Genomic DNA, 20,991 nt, shown 5'->3' with positions numbered 1-20,991 from the left:
TTCCACCCTTTGTTACCACAATAACTGGGTGTGCATCTTGGCACTTGGTAAGTTTTTCCTCTGTAGTGATGCGCACGGGCTATTTTCACATGAGGTGCCCAATATTGTGGTCAATTATTATTTTCAAAAGAAACAGTTGAACAGATTTTCCGGTCCCACGAACAGTGGGGGTGGGGCAGTTGTCACAAAATATTTGATGGACCATTGAAAGGTCCTTGATGACCATCCATTAGACAAGGGGGAATAACAGAAATGGCCGTTGTCGCAAAATCGGCGAGATCACCGTGTTCGGGTATTAGATACCAGAAACAGAATTGTTAAAGTGCAGAATTAGACCATTCAGTGCATCGTGTCTGCACCGGCTCTCCAAAACGAGCAACACAACTTAATGCTATTCCCTGCCTTTCCCCATATCCCTGCACATTGTCATTTTTCTAATAATCATCTAATGTCCTCTTGAATGCCTCTATTGAACCTGCCTCCACCACAGTTGCAGGCAGTGCATTCCAGACCCCAACCACTCATTGTGTGAAAAAGCGTTTTCTCACATCATGTTTGCTTCTTTTGAAAATCACTTTAAATCTGTGCCCTCCATGTTCTTGATCCTTTTATGATTGGGAACAGTTTCTCCCAATTTACTCTGTCCTACCCCCTGATGATTTTGAACATCTCTATCAAATCTTCTCTCCAAGGACAACAGTCTCAACCTTTCCAACCTGTCCTCATAACTGAAGTATCTCATCCCTGGAACCATTCTTTTAAACCTTTTTTGGACTGTCCCCAATGTGTTCACATCCTTCCTATAATCTGGCGCCCATAACTGTACATAATACTCCAGCTGAGGTCGAATTAGTGTCTTCCACAAGTTCAGCTTACCCTTCTTGCTTTTGTACTCTGTGCCCCTGTTAATGAAGGCCATGATACCATATACTTTAACTGCTTTCTCCACCTGTCCTACCACCTTCAATGTTCCATGTGCACATGCACCACGTCTCTGCAACCCATTAGAAAATACCCCTTATATTAAATTGCTTTTCCATGTTCCTCCTACCAAAATGCATCACCTCACTCTTCTTTGCATTGAATTTCATCTGCTTCCTATCTGCCCATTCTTTGCATTGAATTTCATCTGCTTCCTATCTGCCCACTCCACCATCTGTCTATGCCCTTTTGAAGTTCTACACTATTTCAAATATTTTAGAATATTTCCAAGTTTGTGTTATCTGCAAACATTGTAATTGTCCCCTGCACACCTAGATGTAGATCATTGATATACATCAGGAAAAGCAAGGATCCCAATGGCTAGCCCTGGGGAACGCCACCTTGACCATCTTTACCGAAGGAATTATTTTTCCAATATTCCCAGGGTGTAGGGAAATAAGCAAAGATATATGGAAAGATTAGCAGACAGAAGAAGGTCGTCATGTCAATGCCATACAAGAAAGAGCTATCCAGTTGATTTCTAACATGCAGAGCCTAATTGGCAGTCCTTTAGTTAATATCAAGTGTATATTGTAAGAATTTCTGCACCAATTTGGAATTAACCCAAATTAAGTGTTATTTTACTTCATTCTGGTTCGAATGAGATTTGAACATACAGAGTCTTCAAGTAGTAAATTCAAACAACTTTATTTAAGGATAAATATGAATCATTCCAGAGTTATCACACTGAATTACATCAATCCAAATCCATTAAACTTTCTCAGTTTCAATGCATAAAACATGTGTCTGTAATTAATGTAATTTCCCTTGTCCTGTTTCTACACCAGGCTAATTTCTGAAACAAATAATACAAGACATGAAGTTTTCTTATCAAATTAAACAAACCTTAAAGCTTGCCTGGCTCATCAAGTCTTAAAAGCATTCCAACATGGATCCTTCGATCAGAACATGACTCGGAACGTACTTTGCTCAGTCAATGAATTGTGTCACCTTGTTAGGGGTCCTCACCTTTTTGGAGTGTCTCAGCTGTAATTCAGCAGTCATCGATTTGATCTCCAGACATTTACACAAACAGTCCTAATAGTAACAATAGGTGTGTACCTTGTATTCTCCATTTAACTGAGAGTTTCTATTACAGAATAAACTTGCAAGTCTTGGCAGTAGATGGTTTTAAACATTTATTTTTCAAACCACGATTATTTGTTTATGGGATATGGATGACACTGGCTAGGATGGCATTTATTGTCCATCCCTACCTCCGTCTTGTGAAGGAGGTAGGGATGGACTAGATATGGTAGGGATAGAAATGCTGCCTTCTCTCATTGGGCTGGGTAAGATATTCTGTCAGAGAGTCGGTGCAGACTCGATGGGCTGAATGGCCTCTTCTGCACTGTTGGGATTCTATGATTCGATTATTCTAGTTCACTAATGTCCATTGGGGAAGGAAATCTGCCATTTTTGCCTGGTCAGTCATTTTGCATTGAAGTTTAAAGTCCTCTTGGCCTGTGCCCTGTGAATCAGGAACAATAAGGTGTCCATTGTATTTAAAAACAACCCAACTGACGTTGCTGTTATCAGCTTGGATGAGGTTAGACGACTCTCTGCAAGCTTCTTTATCAACTTCGTAGCCAGAATTACGTCCAATATGGTTGACTTTCAACTGTCCTCTGAAATAGTTCAGTTGAGGGGTATTAAATGCAGGCCCAGTTGGCGATGACCACATCACATAAATGAATTAAAACAATTATTGACTACAAAGGAAAGGGAATTAGGGTAAACCTGCATAAAACAGTTGCTTTGTCTCAGCTGGAGTATTGCATCCAGTTTTGGGCACCACACCTTACCAAGAATGTGAAGGCATTATAAACATTATAAACAGCACAGACCACCCCACCCCCCATCATACATCCCTCCCCCTCCCCTCCCCTCCCCTCCCTCCCCCACCACGCCCCCACCGGCAGCTCAGTTCAGCTCAGAAGCCAGCCTCACGGGTGTGTTGAGACTCCACCTTTACACTTGGAATATTTTGTGAAAATTCTGCCCCGTATCTTTTCAGGAAGGAGTTGGATACAGCTCTTGGGGAGAAGAGGATCAAATGATATGGGGGAAAAGCGGTATCAGGCTATTGAGTTTGATGATCAGCCATGAATCGTGGAGCAAGCTTGAAGGGCTGAACGGCTTCTATTTCCTATGTTTTTTTCATAGCCAAAGCGCTCCAACCCAACCAACATCCCGATGAACATCCTATAGTGAATCCTTCCTACAGTGGGGTCACTAGAACTGCTCCCCAATTACATCCATCCCGAATAGCCCTTGAACTGTGTCCATTTCAGAGGGCGGATAAGAGTCAACCGGGTCCTGAGGTATATAAAGGCCAAGTTAGATATCCTGCCCTGTGAACCAGATGGGTTTCTTTACGACATCATTAGACCTTTTTAAATCCAGATTTTCATCACCTGCTGTGGTGGCATTTGAACCTGAATGCCCAGAGAATTACCGAGTGACTAGATGACTAGTCAAGTAATAATATAAATTCACCATCGAATAGTTTCAAGGACTACTGTGGCAAGCATTGCAGTGCTGTTTTTTGCAAAGTTCCATCATACAGTCACAGGTTCTTTTTGTTTTTTCCCATGCCAATTTCAACGTTGTCTATTGGATATAATTGATTTCCTTTTTTTCTCTCTGCCTGAAGGTTGTAAGCACTCAGACAATGCCCGGTGTTACACAGTATTATTCAGCGCCTTGCTTCAACCTGGGATCTTAATGTTTTTTTTAGATTTTTTGGCATGGGAGAAAACCAAAAGAAATTGTGACTGTATGATGCAACTTTGCGACAATTTTTTAAAATACTTTTCCAATTCAATCAGATCAAGTCCAATTCAGAGTCTCAACAAGTTGAGACATTTCCGATCCAAGCTGACAAGACAGGGTATGCAACCCCTACCCTGTCTTGGGCCTGATCTACATGAGCCAAGCTGATTGGAGTAGGCGGAGGTTTCCTCCTCCAAGGCTTGATCTCATTTGCATCTTAGCCAAAAGGCCGAGATGCCGCTTTTAAAATTTGCTTCCTATGAAAATGAAGCTTAAATGCAACCCAATTACCTCAACCAAGTGCAGCATCAGCAGACCACACTTGATCTTAGCCAAAAGGCCGAGAAGCGATCCAGCAACGCTTACCACAGTAGTCCTTGAAAATCTTTGTCTCCTGGCTGTTTCCTTTGTCCCCCAACCACCCACCCCATTTAATCCGTGCTACCTGCTCCACGAATTGCTCTGTGCCGAAGATATTCCTCCATGCATTGCACAGCCATGTTGTCAATTTGGGGGTCAAACTTGTTGGCGAACAAAGGTTTCTGTTGGACAATCCACGGGAGATCTCCAGTCCCATAGATGCAGATCAGGTGACGAAACCTTCCTGTGCAAGGGGGATATAAGGCTCCCTTCGCCACGTCGCCAGCCTCGGAGATCCACTTCACAGTTCGGGTAATAACACGGGACTGGCCACCGCGGCGCTGGGGTGTGTGCGGAACGTAGCCGGGCACTCCAGGCATTCTCTGCAGTGTCGCCCAGATGTGTTCGTCGGGGCTGTAGGTGTCCTTGGACCACTGGAAGAACGCCTGGATTTCCGCCGTCGCAAACAAGTGACTCACAAACTCTCTGGTGACCAGAAAGTAAGCGCTGCCCACGAACATGGAACTGCTTATGGGAGGGGGTGTCTTCTGTATCTCGGTGAAGGTCACAGACTCCTTCACATTATAATGAAATTTCCACCGTCTCTGAAAGACGACGAAAATAAGAATTATTTTTCGCCGCAAAATGTCATCTTTCTGTCCCCAACACTCACCATCGACAGCAGTAACAGTGATCCTGAATAGCCTCACTCAGACCTATTGTTTTTTTGGGGCGGTGGCAAATGGGGTTTAGGAGCATTACCACTCTTAATAAAAATCCTCCGCACTCCCCTGCATTCCTTGCTCAAAGTCTTAAATCTGTGTTTCGAGGTCATGGACAATTAGCTCATTTCTTTGTCTATATTATCGAAGCGAGTCATAATCTTGTCGAATCCATCACATCTCTTTTTCTCCGAAATCTCCTCTGCGCACCCGCTCAGGGTTTTTTCTTAAAGAACTAAAGTTTAAGTTTGTTTATTATTGTCATAAGCAGGCTTACATTAACACTGCAATGAAGTTACTGTGAAAATCCGCTAGTCGTCACGCTCCAGCGCCTGTTCCTGTGCTGAAGATGAATTTAGCATGGCCAATCCACCTGACCAGCACGTCTTTCGGATTGTGGGAGAAAACCGGAGCATCCGGAAGAAACCCATGCAGACACGGGGAGAACATGCAGACTCTGCACAGACAGTCACCCAAACCGGGCATCGAACCCAGGTCCCTGGCGCTCTGAGGCACCATGCCACCCACCATGCCACCCACTGTGCCGTGAACTTGACGCAATATGAAGTTAACAGTAACTTAATTGCAGTGTTAATGTAAGCCGATTTGTGACACGAATAAATAAACTTAAACGTAAGGCCAACACACCCGGCCGTCCCATCGTATCAGGCAATGGGACCCTGTGTGAGAACCTCTCTGGCTACGTCGAGGGCATCCTGAAATCCATTGTACAAAGAACCCCCAGCATCTTTCGCCACACTACGGACAAAAACTCAGCACACATGGAGCAGTTGAACCAGGAGCACCCCTCGTCACAATGGATGTCTCAGCACTCTACACCAGCAGCCTCCACGATGATGGCATTGCTGCAACTGCCTCAGAACTCAACGCCGACAACTGCCAATCTCCAGATGCAATTCTATAACTCATCCACTCCATCCTGGACCACAATGCCTTCATCTTCAGCAACTAGTTCTTCATCCAGACACATGGAAAAGACATGGGCACGAAATTCACACCTCAATATGCCAACATCTTTATACACAGGTTTGAACAAGACCTCTTCACCGCACAGGACCTTCAACCGATGCTATACACTAGATACATCAAAGAACAAAGAACAAAACAGCACAGGAACAGGCCCTTCGGCCCTCCAAGCCCGTGCCACTCCCTGGTCCCAACTAGACCATTCTTTTGTATCCCTCCATTCCAACTCCGTTCATGTGGCTATCTAGATAAGTCTTAAACGTTCCCAGTCTGTCTGCCTCCACCACCTTGCCCGGCAGCGCATTCCAGGCCCCCACCACCCTCTGTGTAAATACATCCTTCTGATATCCATGTTAAGCCTCCTCACCTTGAACCTATGACCCCTTGTGAACGTCACCACCGACCTGGGAAAAAGCTTCCCACCTTTCACCCTACCTATGCCTTTCATAATTTTAGTAAGAAGTCTCACAACACCAGGTTAAAGTCCAACAGGTTTATTTGGTAGCAAATACCATAAGCTTTCGGAGCAATGCTCCTTCGTCAGATGGAGTGGTCTCTGTTCTCAAACAGGGCACAGACACAGAAATCAAATTACAGAATACTGATTAGAATGCAAATCTCTACAGCCAGCCAGGTCTTAAATGTACAGACAATGTGGGTGGAGGGAGCATTCAACACAGGTTAAAGAGATGTGTATTGTCTCCAGACAGTACAGCTTGTGAAATTGTGCAAGTCCAGGAGGCAAGCTGTGGGGGTTACTGATAATGTGACATAAATCCAACATCCCGGTTTAGACCGTCCTCATGTGTGCGGAACTTGGCTATCAGTTTCTGCTCAGTGACTCTGCGCTGTCGTGTGTCGTGAAGGCCGCCTTGGAGAACGCTTACCTGAAGATCCAAGGCTGAATGCCCGTGACTGCTGAAGTGCTCCCCCACAGGAAGAGAACAGTCTTGCCTGGTGATTGTCGAGCGGTGTTCATTCATCCGTTGTCGTAGCGTCTGCATGGTTTCCCCAATGTACCATGCCTCGGGACATCCTTTCTTGCAGCGTATCAGGTAGACAACGTTGGCCGAATTGCAAGAGTAGGTACTGTGTACCTGGTAGATGGTGTTCTCACGTGAGATGATGGCATCCGTGTTGATGATCCGGCACGTCTTGCAGAGGTTGCTGTGGCAGGGTTGTGTGGTGTCGTGGTCACTGCTCTCCTGAAGGCTGGGTAGTTTGCTGCGGACAATGGTCTGTTTGAGGTTGCGTGGTTGTTTGAAGGCAAGAAGTGGGGGTGTGGGGATGGCCTTGGCGAGATGTTCGTCTTCATCAATGACATGTTGAAGGCTCCGGAGGAGATGCCGTAGCTTCTCCGCTCCGGGGAAGTACTGGACGACGAAGGGTACTCTGTCCACCGTGTCCCGTGTTTGTCTTCTGAGGAGGTCGGTGCAGTTTTTCGGTGTGGCGCGTCGGAACTGTTGATCGATGAGTCGAGCGCCATATCCTGTTCTTATGAGGGCATCTTTCAGCGTCTGGAGGTGTCTGTTGCAATCCTCCTCATCCGAGCAGATCCTGTGTATTCGGAGGGCTTGTCCGTAGGGGATGGCTTCTTTTACGTGTTTAGGGTGGAAGCTGGAGAAGTGGAGCATCATGAGGTTATCCGTGGGCTTGCGGTACAGTGAGGTGCTGAGGTGACCGTCCTTAATGGAGATGCGTGTGTCCAAGAAAGCAACCGATTCCGGAGAGTAGTCCATGGTGAGTCTGATGGTGGGATGGAACTTGTTGATGTCATCATATAGTTGTTTCAGTGATTGCTCACCATGACTCCAAAGGAAGAAAATGTCATCGATGTATCTAGTGTATAGCATCGGTTGAAGGTCCTGTGCGGTGAAGAAGTCTTGTTCGAACCTGTGCATGAAGATATTGGCATATTGAGGTGCGAATTTTGTCCCCATGGCTGTTCCGTGTGTCTGGATGAAGAACTGGTTGTTGAAGGTGAAGATATTGTGATCCAGGATGAAGCGGATGAGTTGTAAAATTGCATCTGGAAACTGGCAGTTGACGGCATTGAGTACTGAGTACATGCCACACAACCCTGCCACAGCAACCTCTGCAAGACGTGCCGGATCATCAACACGGATGCCATCATCTCACGTGAGAACACCATCTACCAGGTACACAGTACCTACTCTTGCAACTCGGCCAACGTTGTCTACCTGATACGCTGCAAGAAAGGATGTCCCGAGGCATGGTACATTGGGGAAACCATGCAGACGCTACGACAACGGATGAATGAACACCGCTCGACAATCACCAGGCAAGACTGTTCTCTTCCTGTGGGGGAGCACTTCAGCAGTCACGGGCATTCAGCCTTGGATCTTCAGGTAAGCGTTCTCCAAGGCGGCCTTCACGACACACGACAGCGCAGAGTCACTGAGCAGAAACTGATAGCCAAGTTCCGCACACATGAGGACGGTCTAAACCGGGATGTTGGATTTATGTCACATTATCAGTAACCCCCACAGCTTGCCTCCTGGACTTGCACAATTTCACAAGCTGTACTGTCTGGAGACAATACACATCTCTTTCACCTGTGTTGAATGCTCCCTCCACCCACATTGTCTGTACATGTCTGTACATTTAAGACCTGGCTGGCTGTAGAGATTTGCATTCTAATCAGTATTCTGTAATTTGATTTCTGTGTCTGTGCCCTGTTTGAGAACAGAGACCACTCCATCTAACGAAGGAGCATTGCTCCGAAAGCTTATGGTATTTGCTTACTGTGCTTACCCCAGTCCTACGCCAGCATCTCCACATCATTTCATAATTTTATACAGCTCTATTAGGTCACCCCTCATCCTCCGTCTTTCCAGTGAGAACAACCCCAGTTTACCCAATCTCTCCGCATAACTAAGCCCTTCCATACCAGGCAACATCCTGGTAAACCTCCTCTGCACTCTCTCTAAAGCCTCCATGTCCTTCTGGTAGTGTGGCGACCAGAACTGAGCGCAGTATTCCAAATGCGCCCGAACCAACGTTCTATACAACTGCAACATCAGACCCCAACTTTTATACTCTATACCCCGTCCTATAAAGGCAAGCATGCCATATGCCTTATTCACTACCTTCTGCACCTGTGACGTCACCTTCAAGGATCTGTGGACTTGCACACCCAGGTCCCTCTGCGTATCTACACCCTTTATGGTTCTGCCATTTTTCGTATAGCTCCCCCCTACGTTAGTTCTACCAAAATGCATCACTTCGCATTTATCTGGATTGAACTCCATTTGCCATTTCTTTGCCCAAATTTCCAGCCTATCTATATCCTTCTGTAGCCTCTGACAATGTTCCTCACTATCTGCAAGTCCAGCCATTTTTGTTTCATCCGCAAACTTACTGATCACCCCAGTTACACCTTCTTCCAGATCGTTTATATAAATCACAAACAGCAGAGGTCCCAATACAGAGCCCTGCGGAACACCACTAGTCACAGGCATCCAGCCGGAAAAAGACCCTTCCACTACCACCCTCTGTCTTCTGTGACCAAGCCAGTTCTCCACCAATCTAGCCACCTCCCCCTTTATCCCATGAGATCCAACCTTTTGCACCAACCTACCATGAGGGATTTTGTCAAACGCTTTACTAAAGTCCATATAGACGACATCCACGGCCCTTCCCTCGTCAACCATTCTAGTCACTTCTTCAAAAAACTCCACCAGGTTAGTGAGGCAGGACCTCCCTCTCACAAAACCATGCTGACTATCGTTAATGAGTTTATTCCTTTCTAAATGCGCATACATCGATGACATTTTCTTCCTTTGGACTCAAAGCGAACAATCGTTGAAACAATTGTATGATGACATCAACAAGTTCCATCCCACCACCAGATTCACCATGGACTACTCTCCGGAATCGGTTGCATTCTTGGACACACGCATCTCCATCAAGGACGGTCACCTCAGCACCTCACTGTACCGCAAGCCCACGGATAATCTCACGATGCTCCACTTCTCCAGCTTCCACCCTAAACACGTTAAAGAAGCCATCCCCTACGGACAAGCCCTCCTTAAACACAGGATCTGCTCAAATGAGGAGGATTGCAACAGACACCTACAGATGCTGAAAGATGCCCTCATAAGAACAGGATATGGCGCTCGACTCATCAATCGACAGTTCCGACGCGCCACAGCAAAAAAACCGCACCGACCTCCTCAGAAGACAAACATGGGGCACAGCAGAGAGAGTACCCTTCGTCGTCCAATACTTCCCTGGAGCAGAGAAGTTACAACATCTTCTCCGGAGCCTTCAACATGTCATCAATGAAGACAAACATCTCGCCAAGGCCATCCCCACACCCCCACTTCTTGCCTTCAAACAACCGCACAACCTCAAACAGACCATTGTCCACAGCAAACTACCCAGCCTTCAGGAGAGCAGTGACCACGACTCCACACAACCCTGCCACAGCAACCTCTGCAAGACTTGACGGATCATCGACACGGATGCCACCATCTCACGTGAGAACACCGTCCACCAGGTACACGATATATACTTCTGCAACTCGTCCAACTTTGTCTACCTGATACGCTGCAGGAAAAGATGTCCCGAGGCATAGTACATTGGGGAGACCATGCACACGCTATGACAACGGATGAATGAACACCGCTCGGCAATCATCTGGCAGGAGTGTTCCCTACCAGTCGGGGAACACTTCAGCAGTCACGGGCATTCAGCCTCTGATCTTCTGGTAAGCGTCCTCCAAGGCAGCCTTCATGACACATGACAACGCAGAACAGTTGGGGCGGCACGGTGGCACAGTGGGGGCGGCACGGTGGCACAGTTGTTAGCACTGCTGCTTCACAGCTCCAGGGTCCCGGGTTCGATTCCCGGCTTGGGTCACTGTGTGTGTGGAGTTTGCACATTCTCCTCGTGTCTGCGTGGGTTTCCTCCGGGTGCTCCGGTTTCCTCCCACAGTCCAAAGATGTGCGGGTTAGGTTGATTGGCCAGGCTAAAAATTGCCCCTTAGAGTCCTGAGATGCGTAGGTTAGAGGAATTAGCGGGTAAATATGTGGGGGTAGGGCCTGGGTGGGATTGTGGTCGGTGCAGACTCGATGGGCCGAATGGCCTCCTTCTGCACTGTAGGGTTTCTATGATTTCTATGAGAATTGCTGAGCAGAAACTGATAATCAAATTCTGCACACACGAGGACGGCCTCAAACAGGATCTTGGATTCATGTCACACTATCTGTAACCCCCACAACTTGCCTGGGCTTGCAAAATCTTACTAACTGTCCTGGCTGGAGACAATACACATCTCTTTAACCTGTGCTTGGCCCTCTCTCCACTCACATTGTTTGTACCTTTAAGACTAGATTACCTGTAAAGACTTACATTCCAACCATTATGTTGTAAATTGTGTTTGTGTCTGTATGTGCCCTGTTTGTGAACACAAGTCCTCACTCACCTGATGAAGGAGCAGTGCTCCAAAAGCTTGTGCTGTCAAATAAACCTGTTGGACATTAACCTGGTGTTGTGAGACTTCTAACTCAATTTTTGAAGCCCAAGATCCCAAATGTTTTGTTAAGCATGCTCTCATTATATTGAGAGGAAACTGAGAGCAGTTATTTGGTTGTGCAACGTTATTGTCATATTGTCATATACTGGGATAAGAGCATGTCTGTGGGTACGTGGTGTCACTGGTGTAATTAAACTGGAGGTAGTTACACTAGAAAGGTCCAAGCATCGTGCAGGAGGTGTGAAGGCAAGTGGTTGAAATGGCAATGAACGTGGTTGAGGGGGCGGGGGAACGGAATGAGAGTAGTGGGGGAGGGACAGATCTGGGAAGCACATCAACCAGAAATTTACATTAAGCAGATAGAGAAGCGGTTTCAAAGTTGACTGTTGGATTTCAAAGGAATCATATACAATTGGGTTTAAGTTTTATGTTTAAGTTTATTTATTAGTGTCACAAGTAGGCTTACATTAACATTGCAATGAAGTTACTGCGAAGATCCCCGAGTCACTACACTCCAGCGCCTGTTTGTATACACCGAGGGAAAATTTAGCATGGCCAATGCACCTAACTAGCACATCTTTCGGAGTGTGGGAAGAAACCGGAGCACCCGGAGGAAAGCCACGTAGTCACGGGGAGAACATGCAGACTCCGCACAGGCCGTCACCCAAGCCAGGAATCACATCTGGGTCCCTGGCACTGTGAGGCAGCATTGATAACCACTGTGCCACCGTGCAGGAAATCAGAAATGTGTAAGGGAAAATGGTAAGTTTACTTTACAAGTATAGTAGTCATGGAGTACTTTAAAAAGGGTTAACCAGTTCTGGGAAGTAGACGTCCTAAAGGATTGTAGAAACAATAGAGTAGAATATCAAATGGGAAAAAATATGTTAAGTGAGACTGACGGTTGCTGGGGTGTAGCTGCGAGTTTTTGACTAAAATAGTGTGTGTTGAAGCCAAATCTATAGATTACAAATCTATGAAGACTGTTACCATGAAGAGGTGGCTTAATTCTGAGTTTATTTAATCCAATATCTTTTAATAAATGTTTGTAAAGTATTGTTAACTGTGCAACGATTTTCTTGTTTAAGTGTTTTTTCCTTATTGTAATACATATTTAACTTTATTGTTTAAAATCATCACAAGTGGTCTGAGAGTTACTTACCTTGACTTTTACCCATCTGGACACCAGATAACTCCTCATAATATACAAGTTTCAAACCGTTATGGCAGCTTGTTTAATTATTTCTCTTTTGGTATTTGGGCAGCCTGGCATTTACCAACTGCCATGTCATGACATGTCCACCCACCTTCAAAGATCGATGCACATGCACTCCCAGGTCACCTCTATTCTTGCATTCCTGAGAATTGATACATTACTGCCAGATTGTCTCTCCCCAACCTTTCTGCCAAAGCAGATCACCTCACCTCTCACTTCTTTCAATTCCAGTTGCCATTTGTCTATCCATTTCACTTACATATCAATGCCCTGTTGGAGATAATTTGCATCATGCTCACTTTTTGCCACTCCTCCAAGTTTATCAGCCAATATCGAAATGTTAACTCCATATTCCAAGATCCAGATTATTAAGAAAATAAAAAAGTGGTCCGAACCTTGGGGATCACCAATGTCTACGACCCTCCAGTCTGAGAATCAACTATTTAGCCCTACTACACATTGGTTTCAATATTTAAGGCCATTTCTATCCGATTGTACACTGGCCCTTGTAGTCTTTAAGCCTCAGTTTTGTTAACCAGCCTTATAGTACCCTTGTCAAATACATTCCTAAAACTTCAGATAGTTTTAGATAGTGTGGAGGAGTGTGCCTCTCCAGGGGTAAGACACAGTGACCAGGTCACTGGCACACAGTCAGGCTCTGTGGCCCGGAAATGGAAGAGAGGGGTTAGGAGAGCGATAGTGGTGGGGGATGCGTCAGTTAGAGGGACAGACAGGCGATTCTGTGGGGGCGAACGGGACTCCAGGATGGTAGTCTGCCTACCTGGTGCTGGGGTCACGGATGTCTCCGAGCGGATAGGAGGCATTTTAAAAGGGGAAGATAAAGAAACGGATGTCATTATACACATTGGTGGAAATGACGTAGATAGGAAGAGTAGGGGGGTCCTAAGAGAGCAATTCAGGGAGTTGGGAAATAGGTTAAAAAGTAGGGTCACTAGGGTGGCCATCTCTGGGCTACTCCCAATGCCTCGTGCCAGTGAGGCTAAGAATAGGGAGTTGGTTCAAATGAATGCCTGGCTAAAGGACTGGTCCAGGAGGGAGGGCTTTATTTTCATAGACCAATGGGAGGTTTTCAGGAGAGGATGGCACCTGTACAAGAGGGAGGGGTCACAACTAAGTTGGAAGGGCACAAATATACTGGCTGGGAGCTTTGCTAGTGCAGTTCGGGGGGGTTTAAACTAGTATGGCAGGGGGGTGGGGATCAAACTATTAGGTCTATAAGTGTGGTGGCTGGGGACGAGCTTGGGGCTGGGACAAGGCTGGCAAAGAAGAAGAGCACTCTGGGGGAGGACAACCTCACTGAGCCTGGGGGTCTGGAGTGCTTATACTTCAATGCAAGGAGCGTAGCAGGTAAAACAGACGAACTTGGGGCCTTAATGCGCACGAGGAATTTGGATGTGGTTGCGGTGACAGAGACTTGGTTGAAAGAGGGACAGGACTGGCAGCTGAATATTCCAGGGTACAAGTGTTTTAGGCGAGACAGAGGAGGGGCCAAAAGAGGTGGGGGAGTAGCGGTATTGGTTGGAGAGCATATTACAGTGGTGCAGAGGGAGGACAATTCGGAGGAGTCGTGTAGCGAGTCACTCTGGGTGGAGCTTAGAAACAGGAAAGGCGCAGTCACTGTGTTGGGGGTGTACTACAGGCCCCCCAACAGCCCAAGGGAAGTGGAAGAATGGATATGTCAGGAGATACTGGATAGGTGCAGGAAATATAGGGTTGTTGTAGTGGGAGACTTCAATTTCCCTGGTATAGACTGGAAATCGCTGAGGGCAGGGACTCTGGATGGTGAGGCATTTGTAAAATGTGTACAGGAGGGTTCGTTGGAACAATATGTGGACAGCCCAACTAGAGAGGGGGCTATACTGGACCTGGTGCTGGGGAATGAGCCCGGTCAGGTCTTCAAAGTTTTGGTTGGGGAACATGTGGCAAATAGTGACCACAATTCTGTTAGCTTTAGGATAGTGATGGAAAAGGATGAGTGGTGTCCCAAGGGTAAGGTGTTGGATTGGGGGAAGGCTAACTTTAGTGGGATCAGGCAGAAATTGGCAGCTCTTGATTGGGAGAGGCTGTTTGAGGGTAAATCCACATCTGGTATGTGGCAGTCTTTTAAGGAACGGTTGTTAGGGCTACAGGACAAGCATGTGCCTGTAAAAAAGAAGGATAGGAAGGGTAGGATTAGAGAACCGTGGATAACCAGGGAAATTGAGGGACTGGTCAAAAGGAAAAGGGAGGCGTATGTTAGGTCCAAGCAGCTAAAAACGGAGGGAGCTCTGGAGGAGTATAATGTAAGTAGGAAAATACTCAAACGGGGAATTAGAAGAGCAAAAAGGGGTCACGAAATGTTCTTGGCAGACAGGATTAAGGAGAATCCCAAGGCATTTTATTCATACGTTAGGAACAAAAGGGTTGTTAGGGAAAAAATCGGACCTCTCAGGGACAAAAGTGGGGACTTATGCTTGGAGCCCAAAGAGGTAGGGGAGATCCTAAATGAATACTTTGCGTCGGTATTCACTAAGGAGAGGGATGTGTTGACTGGGAGTGTCTCAGAGGGGAGTGTTGAACCGTTGGAGAAAATCTCCATTACAAAGGAGGAAGTGTTAGGTTTGTTAGAGAATATAAAGACTGACAAATCCCCAGGGCCTGATGGAATCTATCCAAGGCTGCTCAGGGAAACGAGAGGTGAAATCGTTGGGCCTCTGACGCAAATCTTTGTCTCGTCACTGGACACAGGTGAGGTCCCAGAGGATTGGAGGATAGCCAATGTGGTCCCGTTATTTAAGAAGGGTAGGAAGGATAACCCGGGTAATTATAGGCCGGTGAGCTTGACGTCCGTGGTGGGGAAGTTGTTGGAGAAGATTCTTAAAGATAGGATGTATGCGCATTTAGAAAGGAATAAACTCATTAACGATAGTCAACATGGTTTTGTGAGAGGGAGGTCATGCCTCACGAACCTGGTGGTGTTTTTTGAAGAAGTGACCAAAATGGTTGACGAAGGAAGGGCCGTGGATGTTGTCTATATGGACTTTAGTAAAGCGTTTGACAAAGTCCCTCATGGTAGGCTAGTGAAAAAGGTTGGATCCCATGGGATAAAGGGGGAGGTGGCTAGATGGGTGGAGAACTGGCTTGGTCATAGAAGACAGAGGGTGGTAGTGGAAGGGTCTTTTTCCGGCTGGAGGCCTGTGACTAGTGGTGTACCGCAAGGCTCTGTATTGGGACCTCTGCTGTTTGTGATTTATATAAATGATCTGGAAGAAGGAGTAACTGGGGTGATCAGTAAGTTTGCGGACGACACAAAACTGGCAGGACTTGCAGATAGTGAGGAACATTGTCAGAGGCTACAGAAGGATATAGATAGGCTGGAAATTTGGGCAAGGAAATGGCAGATGGAGTTCAATCCTGATAAATGCGAAGTGATGCATTTTGGTGGGAATAATGTAGGGAGGAGCTACACGATAAATGGAAGAACCATAAAGGGTGTAGAGACGCAGAGGGACCTGGGTGTGCAAGTCCACAGATCTTTGAAGGTGACGTCACAGGTGGAGAAGGTGGTGAAGAAGGCATATGGCATGCTTGCCTTTATAGGACGGGGCATAGAGTATAAAAGTTGGGGTCTGATGTTGCAGATGTATAGAACGTTGGTTCAGCCGCATTTGGAATACTGCGTCCAGTTCTGGTCACCACACTACCAGAAGGACGTGGAGGCTTTGGAGAGAGTACAGAGGAGGTTTACCAGGATGTTGCCTGGTATGGAGGGGCTTGGTTATGAGGAGAGATTGGGGAAACTGGGGTTGTTCTCCTTGGAAAGACGGAGGATGAGGGGAGACTTAATAGAGGTGTATAAAATTATGAAAGGCATAGATAGGGTGAACGGTGGGAAGCTTTTCCCCGGGTCGGTGGTGACGTTCACGAGGGGTCATAGGTTCAAGGTGAAGGGGGGGAGGTTTAACACAGATATCAGAAGGACATATTTCACACAGAGGGTCGTGGGGGCCTGGAATGTGTTGCCGGGCAAGGTGGTGGAGGCGGACACACTGGGAACGTTTAAGACTTATCTAGACAGCTATATGAACGGAGTGGGAATGGAGGGATACAAAAGAGTGGTCTAGTTTGGACCAGGGAGCGGCGCGGGCTAATTGCTCCTGGTTTCTCATTTCAAGGCTTCATTCTATGATCATCTTGCTGGTGCCAGTACAGAGTGAGACTGCGGATAGTTGGGAACCTGTCTCGGGGGCAGGGAATTCATATGGTGTTCGTGGAAGTGGAAATGACTAGGGTTGGGAAGCATTTTCCGATCGGGCCATTGTGATCTCCTGGACTCGTTTCGATCGCCTCAGGGGGTCGGAGAGGAATTTCCCAGATTTTTTTCCCCATATTGGCCCTGGGGTTTTTCACTCTGGGTTTTCGCCTCTCCCTGGAGATCACATGGTCTGGAATGGGGGGGTGGGGGTAAGTTAATAGGTTGTAATGAACAAAGCATCGTAGCTGTGAGGGACAGCTCGGTGGATAGGATATTGGTATGTAGATAGGCTGGAAAATTGGGCGGGGATCCTGGATTCAGGATTCAATCCTGGACCGGGGAGCGGCGCGGGCTTGGGGGGCCGAAGGGCCTGTTCCTGTGCTGTATTGTTCTTTGTTCTTTGTTCACTGAAAAAAAAATCAATTCGATTAGTCAAACACAATTTGCCTTTGACAAATATTTTGGTGGAGTGGGATGGTCTCCCAGCCATGTGTTTCTCAGCAGCAAGAAGCGGCATGCTATTCACTGGCGGTGGGATGCTCTGGTCCATGGTTTTCATTGAAGCAACCCCACACGGCTGGAAACCTATGGCAGGGGATGCACTGCTGGCAAAACCCGAGAATTCCACCAACATGAACGGCTGGAGAATTCCATCCAGTGCATATGTGCATGTCACTGGCAACTGTAAATTTGACTCCAGATCCACAGCAATATGGTTGACACAACTGCATTCCAAAATGAGACCGCAAGCCACTTAGTTCAAGGGCAATTAGGGGTGGGCAAGTGGGCAGTCACACCCATATCAGACACAGTTGGGTGCCTCGGTTAAAGAAAAAGTCTGAAATATCAGTACCATTTTCGAAGCTGGCATCATCTGAACAGATGCAACAGAGGCAAAGATTGGGATGGAGTCCTTACAGGGAGCGAGGTGTGAGAAGCCCTAGTTGGGGTAACTGTGGGAATTGTTGGGTTTGTAATGAATATTGGTGGCAGTGTATTACCAGAAATGGAGTGAGAGGGGTCAAGGAAGGGAAATGAAGTGTTGGAGATGGACCCCGTGTGAAAGTTAAATAGGGCTGGAAATTGGAAGCAAAAATCAATAAATTTGTTCAGGTCCAGATGAGAGCACGAAGCAGCACTGATACAGTCATCAATATAACGGAAAAAGAATTGTGGGAGAGGACCTGAGTAGGACTGTAACAAGGAGTGTTTCACATACCCCACAAAAAGACAGATATACCTGGGGCCCATGCGGGTACCCATAATCACACCTTTTATTTGCAGGAAGTGAGACAAGTTGAAGGAGAAATTGTTGAGTGAGAGAACATGTTCAGCCAGGCAGAGGAGAGTGATGGTGGATGGGGATTGTTTGGGCCTCTGGTTACTAAGGAATTGGAGAGTCCTCAGACCATCCTGGTGGGGAATGGAGGTGTGGAGGGATTGGACATCCACAGTCAAGAGGAGCCAGTTAGGGCTGGGAAACTGGAAATTATTATACATCTTTATCTCCCATCTCCTCACTGTCCAAGAGCACAAATACATGAAGCAGTGTTTCAATTTGACTTACTGTCAAATTCACTGCTCCCAATGTGGTCTCCTTTCATTGGGGAGGCCAAATACAGACTAGGTCATGACTGTGCAGAGCACCTTTGCACCATCCACAAGAATAACCTGAACCTTCCTGACACTTGCCCTTCCAACCTAGCATTTTGGCTCTCATGCCCAGGTGTCCGTCCTTGGCCCACTGCAATGCTGCTAAGATAATGCAAACTGGAGGAACAATCGTTTAGGCATGTTGCAGCTTTCTGGATTCAACTTTGGGTTCAACAACTTTTGACTTTGAACATTCCACTCCATCATGGCCCTTCCTTGTTTTCATTTACTTGGTTTGTTCTATCCCAATGCAAACATCGCCCCAACTCCCCCTCTTCCCTCTCCCCACCCCCCCCCCCCCCCGCCCACATTCTGCTATCTTCACTTTATACCACCACCAGCACTTTCTTTAGTCCTTAATGCTACCATTAGCATTCCCGTCGTCGTGTCCATGACATATTTGGCAACCTCTCTTTAGCTCTGACCTATGCCTGACTGTAGTGATTTGTTTTGCCCTTAAAGGGATGGCCTTGTGGTAACTGTCCCTTTATGGATAACACAAATCACTCAACTGACCTTCTATTCTGTTTCACCTCCAACAAACCCCCTCCCCAATTATATAATTCAGTACATTTCTAACACTGTTCGGCTCTGAAGAAATCACACCGACTCATTCCATGAACTCTATTTCTCCACATGTTATGATGTGGAGGTGCCAGCGTTGGACTGCGCTGGACGCAGTAAGAGGTCTCACAATACCAGGTTAAAGTCCAATAGGTTTATTTGGTATCACAATCTTTCAGAGCGCTGCTCCTTCCTCAGGTGACAGTGGCTCTGAAAGCTTGTGATACCAAATAAGCCTGTTGGACTTTAACCTGGTGTTGTGAGACTTCTTATTGTGTCTACATATGCTGCCAGACCTCCTGTGCTCATCCAACATCTTACTCCCTACTTTTGCATTCAATTCCCCTCGTTATAAATGATAACGTCCTATTAGCGTTCCTAATTACTGGACCTGCATACTGGCCACTGCAAATCAGTGTTGCCTCTTTCTCTCTCCATAGTTTAAGCCAAACGTATTGAGTATTTCCAGCATCCGCAGTACTTTCTCTTAGCTGGCGAGCGGTTAGAGAGAAGGTCGGATGGAGTACCATGATAGGACAGATGGACACTCAACACTGGAGGGGGAATAAAAATTGAAAATACTTGGGGCGGAGGATGGGGAAGAACCTCAGCAGGTCTGGCAGCATCTGTGGAGAATGTTTCCATACCAATGACCCTTCTTCAGAGCACTAAGATGGCTTCCTTACCTGTTTGAATGCTGGTGGAGGGTCTGACTCGATAACATTAGAGCCATTCTGGTCCATGAGATTGTTGATTATTTCCCTGTTGGTTTTGGTTGGAAAATCTTGTCCGCAGACATTGATGAGATATCTCCAGGAGACAGGGCTCTGCAGCAGCTCTTCCATACAATTCAGATCAGCTTGAACTCGGGACCATGAGGCATATATCACCGACTCTGATTTCCCTGCAATGAAGATATTAGTGAAGCAGGAAGCGATGGCCTGGACAGCTGAGAGAAATGGTTTTGGAGACTTCCTGTCCACGTGGATACAGTACACATTCTGTGGAGCATAAATGCTTCTGAGGAGCCTCTCAAACATTTCAATGTTGGCATGGATCACGATTGAATAGGCCAGAGGGAAATCCCGCTCCTCGGCGCTTGAGGGGAATGTGATATACTTGCGGGTTTTAACGAAACGGTCACAGTTTCGTGTCATCAATAAATAATCGATTTCAGTGAAGACTTTATGCTTCTTCGTGACTTGGATCGACTCTAAAAGGGCCTCTTCAATGGCTTCGGAGTCACCGCGAATTATCTTCCAACAACTCGAGTTCTCTTCCGACAACTCAAGGGACTCATACCGCACACGGTAACTTGGCTTTTCTTTAACAGTTTTCCAATAGTTCAGCCCCACATCTGGTCTCCGGAAGAAATATCCACAGAGAATGGTCAAGGAAAGTCCAGATAGCACCAGTAGCCTGGCAACATAGTGAGTCAACTTTCTCATTGTGCTGGGACTGCTGGCCTTGTAAAAGAGGATTTTATTGAAGTGTGAGGTTTTCAAATGCTGATGATTTGAAATCTGAGATATATTAGTTATGGTTCATTGGCTGGACGCAGCCAGTTACCACCCCTGCTCCAAGTGCTGTATCGTCCCTTCGGAGACTGTGGTCAGGTTCAATCTATAGAGTTCCCCATCCCCTTCCCTCTCACTTCCTACGTCCCCTGGTGTTGTTATGATGCTCAGCTCCTCAAGTCTCCTAATGTAGAAATTAGATTTTTTACTTGGCAAAGCTTCAGGCGATCACGTTTTCTGCCCTTTTTACTGATGTCACTTCATGTACTGTCTCCATCTTCTCCATTTCCCCATCGAAATTTCTGTGAAAGTTCCAATGAAAGATTTGGGATAGATCTTGAAAAAGATTCACATGTAAGAATCAGAAAAGCAAATGCATGTTTTGACAGTATTACATGTAGGGATAATAAAAGAAGCCTTGTATTTCTATTATAATCCATAAGTAAAACTTGAAACACAAA

General features: G+C 46.5%; 1 protein-coding gene across 1 annotated transcript; it reads right to left on the bottom strand.

Moving 5' to 3' along the window:
- Nucleotides 1-4,101: 4,101 nt before the first annotated feature.
- Nucleotides 4,102-20,612, bottom strand: LOC144505273 (beta-1,3-galactosyl-O-glycosyl-glycoprotein beta-1,6-N-acetylglucosaminyltransferase 3-like). The gene is made up of 2 exons (XM_078231327.1): nt 19,700-20,612; nt 4,102-4,721 (listed from the first exon to the last, which is right to left on the bottom strand). Exons 1-2 carry the CDS (start codon nt 20,459-20,461, stop codon nt 4,188-4,190), a joined length of 1,296 nt encoding a protein of 431 aa, XP_078087453.1. The 5' UTR covers nt 20,462-20,612; the 3' UTR covers nt 4,102-4,187.
- Between the last annotated feature and the right edge of the window lie 379 nt (nt 20,613-20,991).

The sequence above is a fragment of the Mustelus asterias genome, chromosome 16 (assembly GCF_964213995.1).
Source record: "Mustelus asterias chromosome 16, sMusAst1.hap1.1, whole genome shotgun sequence".
In the NCBI taxonomy this organism is placed as follows: domain Eukaryota; kingdom Metazoa; phylum Chordata; class Chondrichthyes; order Carcharhiniformes; family Triakidae; genus Mustelus; species Mustelus asterias.
This window is presented reverse-complemented; position numbering and strand designations above follow the sequence as displayed.

Excerpts from the sequence above, each read along its gene's own strand:
- LOC144505273 (XM_078231327.1), bottom strand. The coding sequence starts at position 20,461 with ATGAGAAAGTTGACTCACTATGTTGCCAGGCTACTGGTGCTATCTGGA. Across the intron at positions 4,722-19,699 it reads CTCCACCAGCATTCAAACAG|AGACGGTGGAAATTTCATTA; the intron begins GTAAGGAAGCCA and ends GTCGTCTTTCAG.